The 14,934-nt window shown below is 44.1% G+C and overlaps 1 protein-coding gene across 2 annotated transcripts in view; it reads left to right on the top strand.

The window, feature by feature from the left end:
* Window positions 1-3,835: 3,835 nt before the first annotated feature.
* Window positions 3,836-14,934, top strand: part of PARP8 (poly(ADP-ribose) polymerase family member 8) — a 236,281-nt gene continuing 225,182 nt past the window's right edge. For both annotated transcript variants that reach the window (XM_089495801.1, XM_089495794.1), the window contains exons 1-2: window positions 3,836-4,022; window positions 5,339-5,393. In XM_089495801.1, coding sequence (XP_089351927.1) covers window positions 3,932-4,022; window positions 5,339-5,393 — 146 coding nt within the window. In that variant the 5' untranslated portion in view covers window positions 3,836-3,931. The remainder of the gene's footprint in view (window positions 4,023-5,338; window positions 5,394-14,934) is intronic.

Here is a 14,934-nt window from a genome sequence, read left to right as displayed (position 1 = left end):
GCTATCCAGCCTCTATTTAAAAACCTCCAAAGAAAAAAACTCCACAACTCTCTGTTTGTGTTCCACTGTGAAAAAAGTCTTACTGTCAGGAAGTTCTTAATGTTGAGGTGGAATCTCTTTTTATGTAAAGACAAGGGGGGAAATAAGTATCTGAGAGACTCAACTGTTTTATCTATTCACTGACCATTTATTTCTATACTTTTCTCCTTGATTTTAAAACAATTTCCAATCCATAAGGCAGTTTTTCCTATTCCAGGACACTGGGCACTGTGCAAAATTTAAATGCTAGTTTGCACATCTAGATACCCTGACAGATGTTATTCTGCCTCGGAACTGGGGGCTCTGCCTGTTGAAACAGATTCAGAGCTTGTGCAAATAAGGCAGTCGTCGTCATCATCATCATCATCATTATAGACAGTTCTCATGTATCCCTATCATTATTCCAAAGTCAGTGCTCCTCACTGGAGCCAGTTGGCATATAACAGCTGCTCATCATAAAGGACACCATACAGTAAGAAACAAAGTGATTTGCATACTGTACATGTGTGAACCAACTCTAAGAGTGAGTGAAAGGGCCCTTTGGCAGTGATGTCACTGGAGCTGGCATCACTTGGTGTGGTAACACATGCCATCAGCCCCACCCCCTGCACTGACCTCCTTCCATACCACACCATACAGAATATTTAGTCGTGTTTTTTGTACTAATATTACTAGTGAATTGCAATTCTCACATATCACCGAATGTAACGGTTAGGTAATGTAAAGTTGTGACCTAAACAAGTAGCAACACTAAAATTATACCTTTAAATTACAATAACATAAGCACAACCTAAATGTATTTCCATTTACATAGAATTCAAAGACCTAGCCCTGTTAGTCTGGCAGATCAGTATGCAAAGGGATCTTGTAACACCTTTGAGACTGAGCTTTTGTTTTGAACATACTTCTTCAGATGTTTGGAGTGGAGAATCCAGAGACAGACTTATATAATTTGTTTCTGTGTGATAATGTTAATTCAAATTCAAAACCTTGAGGATGTGGAGATGAAGTGACAAGTTCAGTTTTAATTATGGTCATTGGGGGACAAAGGCTGTTTCACAAACCCAAGGAGAGGAGATAACCATATAAATGAGTATTGGAATGCATTCCAGATGACTAATCAGGATAGTTACAATGGTAAATAAACAGAGAGGGGGATATGATGAACTGGTCAAGTGGACATTTCCGATTTATGGTGACCCATATGATTTTCTTGGCAAGATTCTTCAGAAGGGGGTTGCCACTGCCATCCTCTGAGACAGTGTGACTTGCCCAAGGTCACCCATTGGGTTTCTGTGGCTGAGTGGGGATTCAAATCCTGCTCTGCAGAATCATAGTCCACTGCTCAAACCACTATATCATGCTGGCTTTCAGGTTCACATTAGGGTTGCCACAAGTTGGAAATGACCCGAAGGCACACAACAGGAACTACTACTACAATCTCCATCATGCCACAGGATCATAACATGAATACTACAAGGATTCTGTGAGTATAATAGGTGGCTCATGACCAGAGTCTCCCTCACTCCCTGCTAGGCATTGACCCAAAGAGAAGTGCACACCAAGGCCATGGAAAACCTATCTAGCTAACTAGTGAGCAAGAGTTTCCCAAGTCCATAGGCTACTTAACCTATGAGCTTGAAAAGGGGGAATAGAAGACTGATAGCATTGGATTTACATAAAAACAGTTTAGGGCCTTAGATTATCATGTGTTCCAATACAGTTAAAAAAAAAACCTCCAAATTGACAAATTTGTATATTTGGGAGGGGTAGTAATAAAAAGTGAGCCAGTGTGGAGTCACACAACAACAAAATAATAAAATGGGGTCTAGTAACCTGTTTAGGAGCCGAAATACATTGGGCTCCTGGTATCCGCTGAGGGTTGGTTCCAGTCCCCCCCCCCCCCCCCCATGGATGCTTAAGTCCCATTATAATATACAGTGGCATAGTAAAATGGTGTCTCTTATATAAAATGGTAAAAATAAAGGCTTGCTTTTTGGAATTTATATGAGGGCAGGAAAAGGTCTACTTAACTATCTGTAAGCCGCTCTGAGAGCCTTTCTGGCAGAAGAGTGGGATATAAATCCAGTAAGAAGTAAGTACATTTATTTGACAGGGTGACCAGGCCTCCTCCTTTTTACAGGGCCTGTCCCACATTTCAGCCCTTCCCTCCAGGAGGGGTTCCCCAAATGCCCTCCATGTTGAACATGGATTGACATTTAGAGGAAGATTTTTTATTTTAGCTCCTATTTCTAGTTCTTCTTCTGAAGGCTGGATTGAGATATTAAGAGACTCTGACAGGTCGACTAGGCCTCCTCCTTTTTCCACGGCATGTCCCAGGAATTCCGCAAATGCCCTCCATATTGAGCATGGATTGGCATTTATTCATTGATCCATTGGAGAGGTGGGGAATAAAATATTATTATTATTATTATTATTATTATTAGGATTGTTTAACTCCTATTTCTAGTCCTTCTTCTGAAGGATTGGTATGAGATGTTAAGAGACCCTGACAGAGGGACCAGGCCTCCTCCTTTTTCCAGCCCTTCTCTCCCGGAGGGATTCCCCATTAAATACCTTCCTTGTGGAGCATGGACTGATACATTTATATGGGGATTGTTTCGTTCTAGTCCTTCTTCGGAAGGCTGGATTGAGATATTAAGAGAGCCTGACAGGCCGACTAGGCCTCCTCCTTTCCCCAAGCCGACATTTCATCCCTTTCTATGCAGGAGGGCTTCCCCAATGCCCTCCATGTGGAGGCTCTGAGAGGAAGGCTTTTAGGTTCTTTTCTTTCCGGCGCTTTTTCTTGGCCCAGGACTAGGAAGCCTGCCTTCCCTATTTCTCGGGAAGCCAGGCTGGCTCTGCTGGGCGGTTGGTTGGCTGGGCTTGGGGGGGGGGGGGAGGAAGATGGTGCTCTGAGGGCCCTGAGGCGGCCCTGGGCCCTGGGCCTGGGAGGGCAAGGGGAGCTGGGGCCTGGGCCTTCCTCCTCCTCCTCCTCCTCCTCCTCCTCCTCGGCGGGGCGGGGGTCTGGGCTGGGAGCGGAGGCACAGGCGAGGAGGAGGAGGAGGAGGAGGAGGAGGAGGAGGGGTTTGCGGCTTGGCGTCGCTGCAGAAGGCTCGGCCTCTCCGTGTGGCTGTGGGTCTGGTGTTTGTGTGTCTTGGCTGCCAGGCTGCCCTCCTGCTCCTGCTGCTCTTTGCCTTGGCGCTGCTGAGGGAGAGAGAGGCAAGCGAGAGCGCAGCCTCTCTTGACTGCTATTCCTTTCTGGCCCCAGCATCCTTCCTCCGCCGCCGCCGCTCACTTGTTTCCGAGCAGCAGGAGCAGAGGCAAGGCAGCCCGGGCGGCAGGGCACAGCTGGGCATGCCCGAGCCCACGCCGCCTAGTCTGGCCCGGATTGCTCGCCTCCCCGGCGGCGGCAGCAGCAGCAAAGGCAGCGGGAAGGAGGCAGCGCTCGCCCCGGCCCCCTGGGCTCCCCCCCTCCGCCTCCGCCTCCTCCTCCTCCTCCTCCTCGCCCCTCGCCCTCAGCAGCTCCATCTTGGGACTGCCTCCTAACGCTGGCAGAGGAGGACCCCGGGCAGGGAGAGGGAGGAGGAGGAGGAGGAGGAGGAATAGGAGGGAAGGAGAGAGGAAGAAGAAGAGGAAGGAGAGAAAGAAGAAGACAAGAGGAATAGGAGCAGGAAGGAGAGGAGGAGGAGGAGGAGAAAGAACAGGAATAGGAGGAGGAGGAGGAAGAAGAAGAAGAAGAAAAAGAAAAAGAAGAGGAGGAGGAGGAGGAGGAAAAGGAAGGCTTGGAGCGGGTCAGGGTTGGAAAGCCAAAGGCTGCCCTCGCCCCCTCCCTTGTTTTTCTTTCTGCCTTTCTTCTTCTCTCCTTCTTCCTCCCCCAGGGATTCAGTTCATGGGGATGTGTTCAAGGCAAGAGCGGATTCAGAAGGATATTGACATTGTGCTCCAAGCGTGCAAGGCGGAGAAGGACTGCCTGTTTGCAGGTGAGTCTGGGCTCTCCGCTCCGGAAATGCCTGCCTTCTCCAACTCCGGAGGGTGGCTGCCTCCAGCCCCACAGGTTGATGGGCCTGGCCTTGCCCTTTCTCCCCACCCTCCACCCTTTGGGCGAGGCGTTCTTAGTCTCCTTATTCTTCTGCTGCTGCTTTTGCTCAAGACAGCCTCCAGACCATGCCCCCTTCTCCCTGCCCCTTGGCACCCAGACCCTCCTGGCCCCGGAGCCCCCTGGGCTCCTAAGTGGCAGGAGTTGCTCCCCCCGCCGCCCGCCCGAGTGGCCCGAGGCTTGAGCTCTCCAGAGAACAGCCCCTTGCCCTCCCAGGTCCTCTCTCTCTGCTCCGAAAATGTGGCTGCTTTGCCTTTGTTCTCCCTCCTTGCCTCTGCCCAGTCTCTCTTGTGGCCGCCTTGGCAAGGAAAGGCGGTTTGGATCCTCCAGTGCTCCAAGCCAGGCTGTCTGCTTTTGGCGATCCCTTCTCCTATGGAATCAGCCTCAGTATCTTGCTTGCTGCTTTCCTCTCTGATCATAATGCTGGATTTGCCTTCAGCAGGCCTGTTATTCGAGGGGGGGGGGGTTCTGCTGCCTGTTGCCTCCACTGAGGCTGGACCTGGCTGGTGTTGCCATAGCACCCAGGCACTTGTTGCGAGGAGGGGCCAGCAGGGGAGAGGATCAGTGGCTCTTTTTCTTGTTAGGGGACTGTTACTGTTTCCAGCTTAAATCAAGCCCCCTTTTCATATCTGTGGCGGAGAGGGAAAGATCTCCAGGGGTAGCCGGCTGTGTTGGCTGTATCCCAAAATACCATATCATCCAAAATCCACAAAATCCATAAAAATGTTTACTTCCCTATCAACTCCTTGGTCTGATAATAAATTTTTGGTTAACATTCTGATAATAAAAAATCAATAATTTATAAGAAGACCTTTATTGGGGGAACCAAAATGCACAATAGACATGTTGCAGGCTTTCAAAACCCCACTGGCTTCTTCATTATGCAAAGGTGTTACAAATGATATGAATGAAAGAAAGAAATAATCGATAATGTTAATTGCAGCCCTGCATTTAGTCAAGATGTGGTGGTCATCCTCATTTCAGGTGGTATGGAAGGGTCTCCATGTGGGTGGGCCCCTTCTCTTTCTGGCCTTCCAGGTGCTGGGAGATTCAGTCCAGAGACAAAAAGCCTTTGAGAGCCAGTTTCTCTGGAGGGGGGGGGGGAAGAGTGCAAAGAAAAGGGGACATGGCAGGCATTATACACCAGACGTAACACACCCTAGATGTTTGTTGATAACAATGTGCCTCTTTTATGTTTAGATTTCAGATACGCTGATTCCACTTTTACCTTCACCTACATCGGAGGATCCAAAAGGTATGACTATAAATAAAGATAGCTTGATAACCTGTGACTCCCTGTCGTTTCCACACGGTTATAAATTAGGAATGTCAACCACCCCCCCTCCCTTCTGACCCTTTCTTTTGAAGGTAGCAGTGGAATTACTAGATGCCTTGAGTCTTCTTTTGGAAGAGATATTGGTCTGGAACAGGTGGGGAGTGATGATTAGTCATCAGCACTCATTGATCAAGAGTTCTGCTCTTCCTTGCTGTGCCTTCACTTGTTCTTGTCTTGCTCTGGCATGCAGAGTTATTTTTGGGAAATGTGAAGGGGAAAAGGGGGGGGGGGGTAGAAAAACCTGGTCATGTAAAAGAGTTTTTAATTGATGTGGGTGTAAAAAAGAAGTCAGGCAGAGCAGCCAACGTTTGTAATGCTTCATCACTCAAATTTCAGTAGCCCTATCAATGTACAGCACAGTGTAAAGCAGGGGTAGGCAACCTGCAGCCCGCGGGCCGGATGTGGCCTGGCGAGGCCTTGGGACTGGCCCCAGCCCGGTCCTGGCGCCGATTGCCGCTGGGGCCTTTGGCCTCTCGCGCGCAGGGGCAAAGGGGGCAATTGTCTATAGACACCTCAGAAACATGCATTTATATTAACATTTTTTAAAAAATCGGCAATTTTTTTTGCGTGTCCTCCACTTTTTTAAAAAAAGTGTCTACCGTTTGAAAATGTTGTCCTACACTTGTCCCGGTTTATTTATTTATTTAATTTTTTAATTATTTATTTATTTTTTGGCTTCGGCCCCCCAGTTGTCTGAAGGACAGCAACCCAGCCCCCGGCTCAAAAAGGTTGCCTACCCCTGGTGTAAAGAGATGACAGCCATAGGTAAATACTGTCTGCGTTTTCCATGTCAATGCTGCAGACAGCTGAAATTTAAAAAAAACAAAAAACAGGTGAAGTTTATAGTGCACAAAACAATCACTTGTGCAACAACCAAATAGTGAACCAATTAACTATGACACACATTTAAAATATTCAGCATTCCTGGTTATTGGGATAAGTACAGAAGTCTTCTGGTTAGTGGAATGGCTACAGAAGTCTTTACATAATTGAACGCATTTCTGTGTGCTTAAAAAAACCCACCTACAATAGCTTTTTAAAAAAAGTTATAGCATAATGTGGAAAAGCCACTTTGTTACAATGCCTAGGGACATTCAAAGTGTAAAGAAAAGGTTACTGTACTCACTGGAGAAATTAAATTGTTTTTCCCCCTGCTATATTGTCTTGTCTAAAGTACTGTAGAATTAAATCTAATGCCATTAAACTAATGGTCAGTTTTGAGATACAGAACAGTGCTTCATGGTAGTTTCAATAATTTGTATCCATGAAACAGAATCTTTGTAGAAGCAGTGCAGGAAAAAAGCATAGTTACTTCCTGAGAGGGAAATTCCAGAAGATGATATAACATATTGTCCTGTCTACTACTTTCTCATCTAAAGGGGAAAAGATTTATGGACCCAAGCAGGCAAAAAAGACCCGGGAAGCTTATTTTAATTGGGAAAGCTGGCCCGAGGGGAAAAAGTTAAGCAACTCCCATGGTACTGCTCTGACTAGATTTACATTCCTAGTGGTTGTATATCTGGGTGTTGTTTTTTTTTAAAGCATGCAAACACCGATTATGCATTTACCAGTGTCTCATCTATTCTGCCCCTGTGGTCCATATCTGGCAGGTGGTATTGCACTTTTATTAATAGATGCAGCACTAAGATACAAGTAAATCCATTGTGTTTTCCCCAGTGAGATAAAGTTGATGCACCTGACTTTGCAAAGGACGAGACAATACATGTTCTTAGCATTTAAGGTTTCAAAAGCATTTCTGTCTGGCCTGTGAACCTACAGTTTAGCTTACTGCAAAAAAAAAAAAAAAAAAAAAAAAAAAAAAAATGAAGGGCACTGTCACTGTTTCCTGGATCTGCATCCAAGGTGTTCTTATATAGTGGTTGATTTAATTGTTTAAGATCTAGTAGTGCTAGGCTCTCATGCTGATTATGAATGCATGAATGCCATAATCTAGTTTCCTACCAATTCCTGTAGGAGTTGTTGTAATAACACCCAGGCCCAGGCTCATGTGGTATCAACTAATGTGGCATCTTGTTCCAGGTGTGCTGGGCAAAGCTCAGTCTGATATATTTCTGAAAGAGAAAGAAACCTTGCTACATCTCAGGGACTTTGTGCTTCTCTTCTAGTATTAGGAATTGTAGGTCCATTCTACAGGTGTTAGGGTAGCATGCCAGAGAACCACACAAATGCACACACAAAAGAGAAGGAAAGAAAAGAAAGGAGAAAGGAAAAGGCCAGATCTTGGAGTGATTTTCCTATACAGTAGAGAGTAGGGGTATGGAGAGAAGGGCTGGACACCAGTTCCCATCATGCATGACTATTGTCTACTTTTGGGGGCTGTTGGAAGTGGGAGTCCAACATCAGGATGGCCACAGTTTTCTCATTTCTAGTGTAAAGGCTATTTTACTTGGTTTGTCTAGCATTAGGATTTTTCTGTTATCACCAGCAGCTTAGTGAAGGACCAATGTTATTACTGCAATTGTCACTATCAGTACTTTCTGCATTTAGCTTCCTTTTGACCTCACTGACCACACTCATAAATGTGTGTTGTCTGTAAACCTGAAACTCAGGATAACATTTCATGGGTCTGATAAAATGAACTACAGTCTGTGCAAACTCATAATAAATGTTTTAGGCTAGACGTTACCACAGGACTCTGTTGTTTTTGCAGAGTACCGTATTGTCATTGCTGCTTTGGTATAGAGGGTGGAACTAGTTTGTAGCAATGATCCTATGTAATAGAAGGTTTATCTTTTTTCATCTCTGACTCTCTGCTTTAGAGCAAAATGAACAGCATAAGGTGTATTCGTAAAACTATAAATCTATTTTTTTTTTAGGGAGAAACATCACAAGCCACCCTAGACTTACCCATACCTTCTTTTCCTTGCAAAAATTGACTGAATTGCTTCTTTTGAAGCCTCCAGGACCATAAATCCATCTTTTATAGGTCATCGAGGCTCCCTTACAGTGTGTAACATTTTTTTTAAGCCTGCTCATTTTTTTAAAACCAGGAGTGGCGTTCTGGTCATGTCTAGATTGGTTTGTTTTATTTTTGGGGTGGGATTTTTTGGCTGTTTGTGCAGCCCCTGGAAGGTCTTAGGGACAGAAAATTGTCCCATAGACCACCACAGCCTTGCTCTAAAGATTTCATGGTGTGCTCTGCATGAAGTTATTTTTAAAATCTATTTATATAGAGATTTGGCTGAGGTCTGGGTTGTCATTGCATATTCATCACTTGATGTCCACAGTGATTACTTTTACGTGGGAACATGCCATCACAGGTTAATCATATATAGAATTGCTGTATCTTCCAAAGTCACTTGAAAAAAAACATCATGTTGAAGTAGGTGCGCATGTTCTGTAAGCCTTTGAAATACTGAGTAGTCTTAAGAAGAGACATCCTGGGCAGTATCTTCCTATGTAAATTGGCCTTGATGAACTAAGAATTGGCCATATCCTATTGAGCTTTGTAGATGGATCTGAGCTTGGATTTACTCAATTCAAACTGGATACTTCAGTGTCTGTATGCATACACAGGAACAGAAGAAGAGCTCAGATAGATTAGACATATACCCATGTTATCCAGCCTCCTGCTTTTCATAGTGACCAAATAAGATATTATTGATTTATGTCACTGATACAACATTTTTGAGAGGTGCTTTCCACCTTAAATGGTACTCAGAGTAATGTGCAAGAGAACCATGAAAATATATACAAATGCAGCCAAATAAAACAAAACATACTAGTTGCACAATATAATGTTGACAAGGCTTGCAAGAAAATTAAGCAATTTTGTGAAAGTTGTACAAATCAGAGAAGCAAAAATGGAGTAGCAAAATCTTCCTAATGTGATTGGATTCCACAGTGTATGCCTTTTTAAATTCCATTTTTGATAAGGATAGCTGACAAATTGGTTTGTTAGTACAAACTTCAGTATCTTTACAGAATGACACTGGCAACTAGTTGCTTCCATCTCTCTCTCTCTCTCTCTCTCTCTCTCTCTCTCTCTCTCTCTCTCTGTGTGTGTGTGTGTGTGTGTGTGTGTGTGTGTGTGTGAGAGAGAGAGAGAGAGAGAGAGAGAGAATGAGAATATATACCCTTGATTTTAGTCCAGATTTTAAAGTGCTAAAGTCTAATCCCTAAGTAGTTTTAGCACAATGGGTGTCTCCTTCAAAGTTTAGACTGGAACCTGAAATAGATTTTTTGCCCTACTAACATGGAAGCCTCGTGCATTAAAATATGAGCCAAATGATTTTTCTATCCTGTTTTCTTAACACATTTTTTCCCTTTCTTGTGTATTTTTTTCCAGCGGAAAAATGCCCATATGTTTCAGTTTTGTAGGGAACTAAATTGGAAATTATTCCATTCCATTTCAGCAAGATCTTAATTTCCCAGATACAAAACTGGAATGTAAGAGAACAGCAGAGCATTCTTTCCAATTTTAGGTGCACATGTCTTTGGCAGCTGGTGGCCTTCATATCAGTGGGGTGGTGAATTCATTTGAAATGAATCATAGAATCCTTCTATGATTCTGTGATTTATTTCAGGTTGAACTTTGCAAGCAGTTGTCAGTGGTGCTAAACCTTATCCCTAAAGTAAGTTCAGATTAAAACCTTGAACAGATTCACTTGTCATTGGAGTTGGCAGCAACCACTGATACAGATAATGCCCACATTGAAGATGGAGTGAATACATTAATGAGAATGACTTCCTATGAAATAGCTCTATGTGAATAAGACTGTGTATCAGTTACCTTGCTATGTCTTTATGGCAATCATGGTTTTATATTTATTATTAGGGATAAATAGAAAGGGCATTATAAAATTATGATTTAATCTCCAGCTGAGATTTTTGAATGGATGAAATCCAATAGAGTACAGACTGTTGTGAAAGAAAAAAAAAGATAACTTTCTTAGACTGAAATCTGAAACAGCATAGTCTAAACAGAGTTAGAGCAATAGATTTACAGTACAGTCCTAAATTTGTTCAGTAAGATATACGGCCCTCTGTTTTCAATGGGGCACATATGCAACTTCAACCAAAAGTATGCACAGCTGGCAATCCTAAGCTTATTGGTTCACAAGAAAGTCCCACTGAGTTTGGTAGGATACTGTTTTGTAAGTCTTTTTAGGATTATTGCCCACAGCTGGGCTGTGTGTGCACTTCCTTGAATGGAGGCCAATGAAACCAAAAGGGTTTTCTTTTGAGCAGGCATGTGCTGAATTGTCCCAGATATCTGTTGACATAAATGATTTAAATAGATTTAACTCAACTATGGATTTTAGTTAAGTTTATGAATCCAAAATACAAATGGATATATGGCTTCATTATAAAAGAGTTTATATCAAGTGGGGAAAAAGCAAGCTTTGCAAAATGTTTTCATATGGCATTACAATTATATATTACAATTATATATTTTGGAGCTAAGGTCTTTTCACTTTGAGCAAGAAACATTTTCAAACAGCATTTGCAATTAAATTCTGTAACTAGAGAAGTTAATGTATTTGGCTTTCTCATCAATAATTGTAAATATGCTTTATACAAATGACTGATAGTTTAAGGCAGGGACTAAGGTCCAAAACATAGTGCAGAAAAAATCCAATTTGATACTGATTTAGCTGCACTGGCTCAATGCTATGGAATCCTGGGAACTGTAGTTTGTTGTGGTCCCAGAGCTCTCTGACAGAGAAGACTTAGGCGGGTTACAGACCGCCATAAAGTACGTATTCAGTACGTACTAGGATTAGGAAGGGGTGGTGCTTCTGCACCCCCCTAACCCTAGTACAGACTGAGTCTGTACAAAATGGCAGCGGCCGTTCCAAACGAGGCGGCGCGGACGTGACACCATCACTCCGTGCGAGGGCGCTTAATGCACCCTTTGCACGGAGCAGGAAGGAGCTCCGTTTCGGAGCTCCTTCCTGGTTTGCGTCACTGGGCGCAGCCTTCAGATGGCTGCGCCGAGCAACACAAGAGAGAAAGGGGCCCCTTGGCCCCTTTCTCCTCCTCCCCGCCGCCACGGGGTGTCCTTGGGGCTTGAAGCCCCAAGGACACCCCTTTCCAGGCTGCGGAGAAGCGGCCTTTTGCTGCTTTCCTGCAGCCTGCAAAACAGCAGATCGGGGCCTCGGAGGCTGCCGGTCTGGCAGCTGAGGCCCCGATACACCGGGGGAAGGTGCGCCTACAGGCCGCCCCAAAGGGGCGGTCTGTAACGCGCCTTAAGTAAGTAAGTAGTAAGTAAAAGTTTATTTATATACCGCCTTTATAAGACCAAGGCGGTTTCCAACATACATACAACAATACAGAAATATAAAAACATCAAAACATAGCATTAAAAACCTTTTACAATAAAACAATAAGTGCCACAATTCGTGCCAGCTTGACATGCTGACGAAGGGGGCGAGGAGAGAATACTTTAGGGGTCAGGGAGTCAGGGGTAAGCTTGCTTGAACAAGAATGTTTTTAACCCCTTCCTGAACTGGGTAAGGGAGGCGGCTGAGCAGAGCTCAAAGGGCAGCGTGTTCCAGAGGCTGGGGGCCGAGAGGGAGAAGGCCCTCTTAGTGGTGGCAACTAATCTGGCCTCTGGAATCCTTAACAATTGCTGCCCAGTTGATCTGAGTGTGAGGGGCGGATTGTACGGGGAGAGGCGGTCCTCTAAGTACCCTGGGCCCAAGCCATTTAGGGCTTTATAGGTAACAACCAACACCTTGTATTGCGCTCGGAAGCGAATAGGCAGCCAATGGAGGTCTTTTAAGACTGGTGTTATATGGCTGCTTCTAGGTGTATTAATAACCAGCCTTGCTGCCATGTTCTGTACTAATTGTAGCTTCCGGGTATGGTACAAGGGTTGCCCCATGTAGAGCGCATTGCAGAAGTCCAAGCAAGAGGTTACCAGAGCATGTACCACCGTTTCTAGGTCAGCCCGGCCCAGACAGGGACGCAGTTGTCTCACAAAACTACAGTTCTCTGAATTCCCTTGCATTGAGCTTAGGCAGTTAAAGTGGTCTCAAACTGGACTATTTCCTTGCAAAATTTCAAATGCACAGATGGGGATTAGTGATTTGTGGTGGTGGTGATGATGATGTATATTAATATATTTAAGGGTTGATGCTTAGTGATGGTTACTAGCCAGAACCTCATTCATTGTACTTGTAATGGGTAATGATCCTTGCTTCAAATCAAGGCCATACTTGGCCCAGTTCATATAATAGCATGCTGATAATACTTCACATTTATGCATCAGTTCTATAATGTATAGAGCAATTAATTTCTATTATCTTAGTAATCTTTACAGACCCATATTGCAGAGATGGGAACGAGTCTGAGAGACTGGCTTTCATAGGTCCATGCAATGAATTCCTCTCTGAGATTTGGAAAAGACACTTCCCAGTTTGTATTCCTAAATGAATTGCAACTGAGGTTGGAAGCATTACTTTTTTAGAGTACAGCTCTCAGAATCCCTAGCTGATTAAGGGATTCTAGGAGATATGGGACAAAATAAGTTCCCCTCCCCAAGCTGTGTTCAATGGGGCCTCCACATTAATTGTGGTTAGGGGCACAGGACCACTGTGAATGTGGAAAAACCACTGTTTTTTTTTTACTTGAGAGAACACCTGTCTAGGAATCTCTAGGTCTTCCAGCATGTCTTCTGGCAGACACTGACCACAGAGTTCCATTGGAACACCTAGAAATACCTAGAGATAACATGTTAATCAAATCCATGAATAGTCAAGACCACAAATGTGGAGGATCAAGTGTACTACAGTTTTACTAGCGGGGAAATGCACTTGCAAGAGCAAATTTTATGTATGAATTGGACTCCCTAGAATTTCATACTGTAGGAGATTATGCTGTGTTCTTTCTGTTCTGCTTCCACTGGCAAGCAAAGGCTTTCTCACATAGCTAGGCATTTAAACTGGGTTATTATTATTATTATTATTATTAACTTTTATTTATGAAGCGCTGTAAATTTACACAGCGTTGTACATGCAATCTTTTTAGTTAGATGGTTCCCTGCCCTTGGGCTTACAATCTAAAAAGACATGACACAGAAGGAGAAGGGAGTGGGGGAGGGAGAGGGTAAGAGGTTTTAGGGAGCTTTGAGTGGCTAATTTGTTCGTGATTTGATTTGAGCAAATCAAGCCTGAACTCAGGCTAGAAACTGAGGCGCATTACAGACCGCCCAAAACGGGTGGTCTCACGCCGCTGCCAGTTGCTGCATCCGGGAACCACAGCAGCCAAACTGTGCTTCTGCCTGCGCCCCAGAAGAGGCACCGCAAGGCACAAGACATGCACTCGCAGCGCAACTTCCGGCGCGTGACGTCCGGCTGCTGTGTGTCCGCGACGTCAAAATGGCGGCACCCATCTGTATGCAGCGCCGCCATTTTGACGTACTCGTTACGCGCGAGGGGCAAGGCGCATCAGGAAGTGCCGCCCCTTGCGCGTAACGACAGTGCCCCATAGGGCCCATCCGGAACGCGCCTGAGATAGCTAAACTGAGACTGTTGTAATTTGGACATATGAGAAAATATGATTCACTAGAAAAGACAGTGATGCTTGGTAAGATAGAAGGCATTAGGAAAAGAGGGAAGACCACATTACAGGTGCATTGACTCAATCAAGGAAGCCACAGCCTTGAGTTTGCAAGATATCAGCAGAGCTGTTCATGACAGAGTAACTTTTATTCACAGGGTTTCCTTAAGCTGAAGTCAGTGGCAGTTAACAACAAGCTTTGACTGCTTTGGTTCCATTTTCTAGTAACTGATGCATTTTTAGTTGTGGTTTAAATCTGGTTTATACAATATTTTATTTACATTTATTTTTATTTGTTTTTATGACTCTTTGAATGCAATTTGTTAGCATGGGGAACTCTAAATAAATAAATAAATAAATAAATAAATAAATAAATGAATGCAGACAATGCTGGCAGCAATTTCTGTAATTAGAGCAGCTAGAAATGGTGCTGTTACAATTGTGGCATTGCTGTCAGCCATTTCTGTCATTGCTCTGTATTTCTGTCTGCAAAAGGCATGGCCCTGGGATGGTTTTCAGAGGAAAGAAAAAGGGGGGAAAGATGTGTGTGTTTGACTGAATGTGTGAGAGAAACTTTAGCCATGCTAATCAGTGTTGCAACCACTCTCACTTACTTCTTGAGGTGAATTATAGTGACCCACACAACAGACAGGTTTCTGACTTCACCCTTTCTCTTCACATGGCTCCAGATTTCTAACCATTCCTGCTTTCATGGTGCTCTATAATTTCATAGAGGGAAGGGCACTGCTTTTTAGTGAGGAAAAAAAGAAGAGTAAAGTGAAAAAAATAGGCAACAGATTATATAAAGGTGTCTAGTCTGCATGAGCCAGTTCTGCTGCACAGAGAGACAGTTTTATACCTTTTCTACTGCTGCTGGTGTGTATGAGATGCAGAAGATGAACAGCATTGGCAAAGCTTGCATTGCAGACTTTCC

The sequence above is a fragment of the Sceloporus occidentalis genome, unplaced genomic scaffold (genome assembly GCF_023333645.1).
Source record: "Sceloporus occidentalis isolate IW3139 unplaced genomic scaffold, rSceOcc1.0.p SCAF_1, whole genome shotgun sequence".
Classification (NCBI taxonomy): domain Eukaryota; kingdom Metazoa; phylum Chordata; class Lepidosauria; order Squamata; family Phrynosomatidae; genus Sceloporus; species Sceloporus occidentalis.
The sequence above is the reverse complement of the archived record's forward strand: the minus strand, read 5'-3'. Positions and strand labels throughout refer to the sequence as shown.